The sequence below is a fragment of the Octopus bimaculoides genome, chromosome 24, assembly GCF_001194135.2.
Source record: "Octopus bimaculoides isolate UCB-OBI-ISO-001 chromosome 24, ASM119413v2, whole genome shotgun sequence".
Classification (NCBI taxonomy): domain Eukaryota; kingdom Metazoa; phylum Mollusca; class Cephalopoda; order Octopoda; family Octopodidae; genus Octopus; species Octopus bimaculoides.
Window position 1 is genome coordinate 33632151 of NC_069004.1, and position 1461 is coordinate 33633611.

General features: G+C 38.3%; 1 protein-coding gene across 1 annotated transcript in view; it reads right to left on the reverse strand.

Moving 5' to 3' along the window:
- The window catches only part of LOC106873737 (protein inscuteable homolog), a 118740-nt gene that overhangs the window by 12377 nt on the left and 104902 nt on the right, over positions 1–1461 (reverse strand). Inside the window, exons 6-7 of the mRNA XM_014921233.2 lie at positions 523–637; positions 72–185 (exon numbers count right to left, since the gene is read on the reverse strand). Coding sequence (XP_014776719.1) covers positions 72–185; positions 523–637 — 229 coding nt within the window. The remainder of the gene's footprint in view (positions 1–71; positions 186–522; positions 638–1461) is intronic.

Genomic DNA, 1461 nt, shown 5'->3' on the forward strand with positions numbered 1-1461 from the left:
GGTGGTGGTGGTTGTGGTGGTGGTGGTGGTGGTGGTGGTGGTGGCCTGTAGAGTTAGAGAATCAGACTTACCCGTACAAGGATGTAACACATGTGATCTCCCTCCATTCCAAGACTGATGACATCACTAATGGCCAGCAACAGGTTTCGGACATCAGCAGTGAGTTCCAGACCAAACACTATAGTCTGTGGATAATAAATAGACAGAGAGAGAGAGAGAGAGAGAGTGAGTGAGAGAGAGAAGAGAAAGGAGAGAAGATGGTTAATAGGTTAAAGAGAGTCGAAATGGCTACTAAAGTAAAGACAAACAGAGACAGACAGATATACGTATGTTTAAAGACAAGCATAGACATCCACAAAGATATATATACAATCAATATGTGTGCGCACATGTGTGTGTGTGTGTGTGTGTGTGTAGTAAGTAGAGTTGAAGAAAACGGGTCCTTAGGAATAACTATGCACCTCCCTCTTTGTTGTAACCAGAAACTGACAAATTGAAATTCAGCCAGAAAGAAGGACTCACCTGTACCAGGAGTCCAAGAGCCAAGTCAACAAACCGACTGAATGACTCGCCCAAGTAAACCAGTTGGTTGATCAGGGGTACCCTTGCTGTTTTACCTCGGGTGGACATGTACACACTGAAATAGAATGGATAGGACGCGGTTAAATAAAGGTCAACAATATTAAGTAACAATAGTAAGAGTGATACAAGGATTCTGGAAGAGAGGGGTGAAGTAGAGAAAGAAACACACACACACACGATATATATATATATATACATATATAATATATATATACTTGTGAGAAAATGTGGTATGTTCGTCTGAAATCATAAATGTAAGGAATGGGTATAAATGATAAGACACATGATAAATGTAATAAAGAAACTAAAAGAAAAGTTAGCCCTCGTCAGCTGTATATCAAGGGATTATGGCAGTTTCATGCATCAGACAGAACTGCATAATTTAGGTGGAGAGGTAACACCAGCCAAAACTGAAAAAAACATGTAGTTGAGTTTTAGCGACTGGAATGGAGAAAGTAGAAAGATATGAGAAGGACTTACAGTAGAATTAAATATAACATGATTTTTATGATAAAAATGAAATATTAGTTGATTACAATAGAAATAATTCATTTGAGTACACTTCATAGTATTGTGCCAAATGTTCTTTCTAATAAAAGCTAATTGTGTATTCAATAATAATGTTGCAGATTGAGGAACAGCTTTGACATCAATTTGTCTGCTGGTGTCTTAACCATTTATGGAAACTGGAATCATCACACCATTACTAGACTCATCATACAATAACCCCCTATGTATAATAACCACTCCAAGGACAACAGATGATGATTTAAAACTTCTTAATATATTGGAGAGCAGGTAAGTAACTAAAGGGGGTTAATTGTCCTAGGGGGTAGTTGTTGTCGTGAGAGGGTAGTTGTTGTCGTGAGGGCGGGGGTT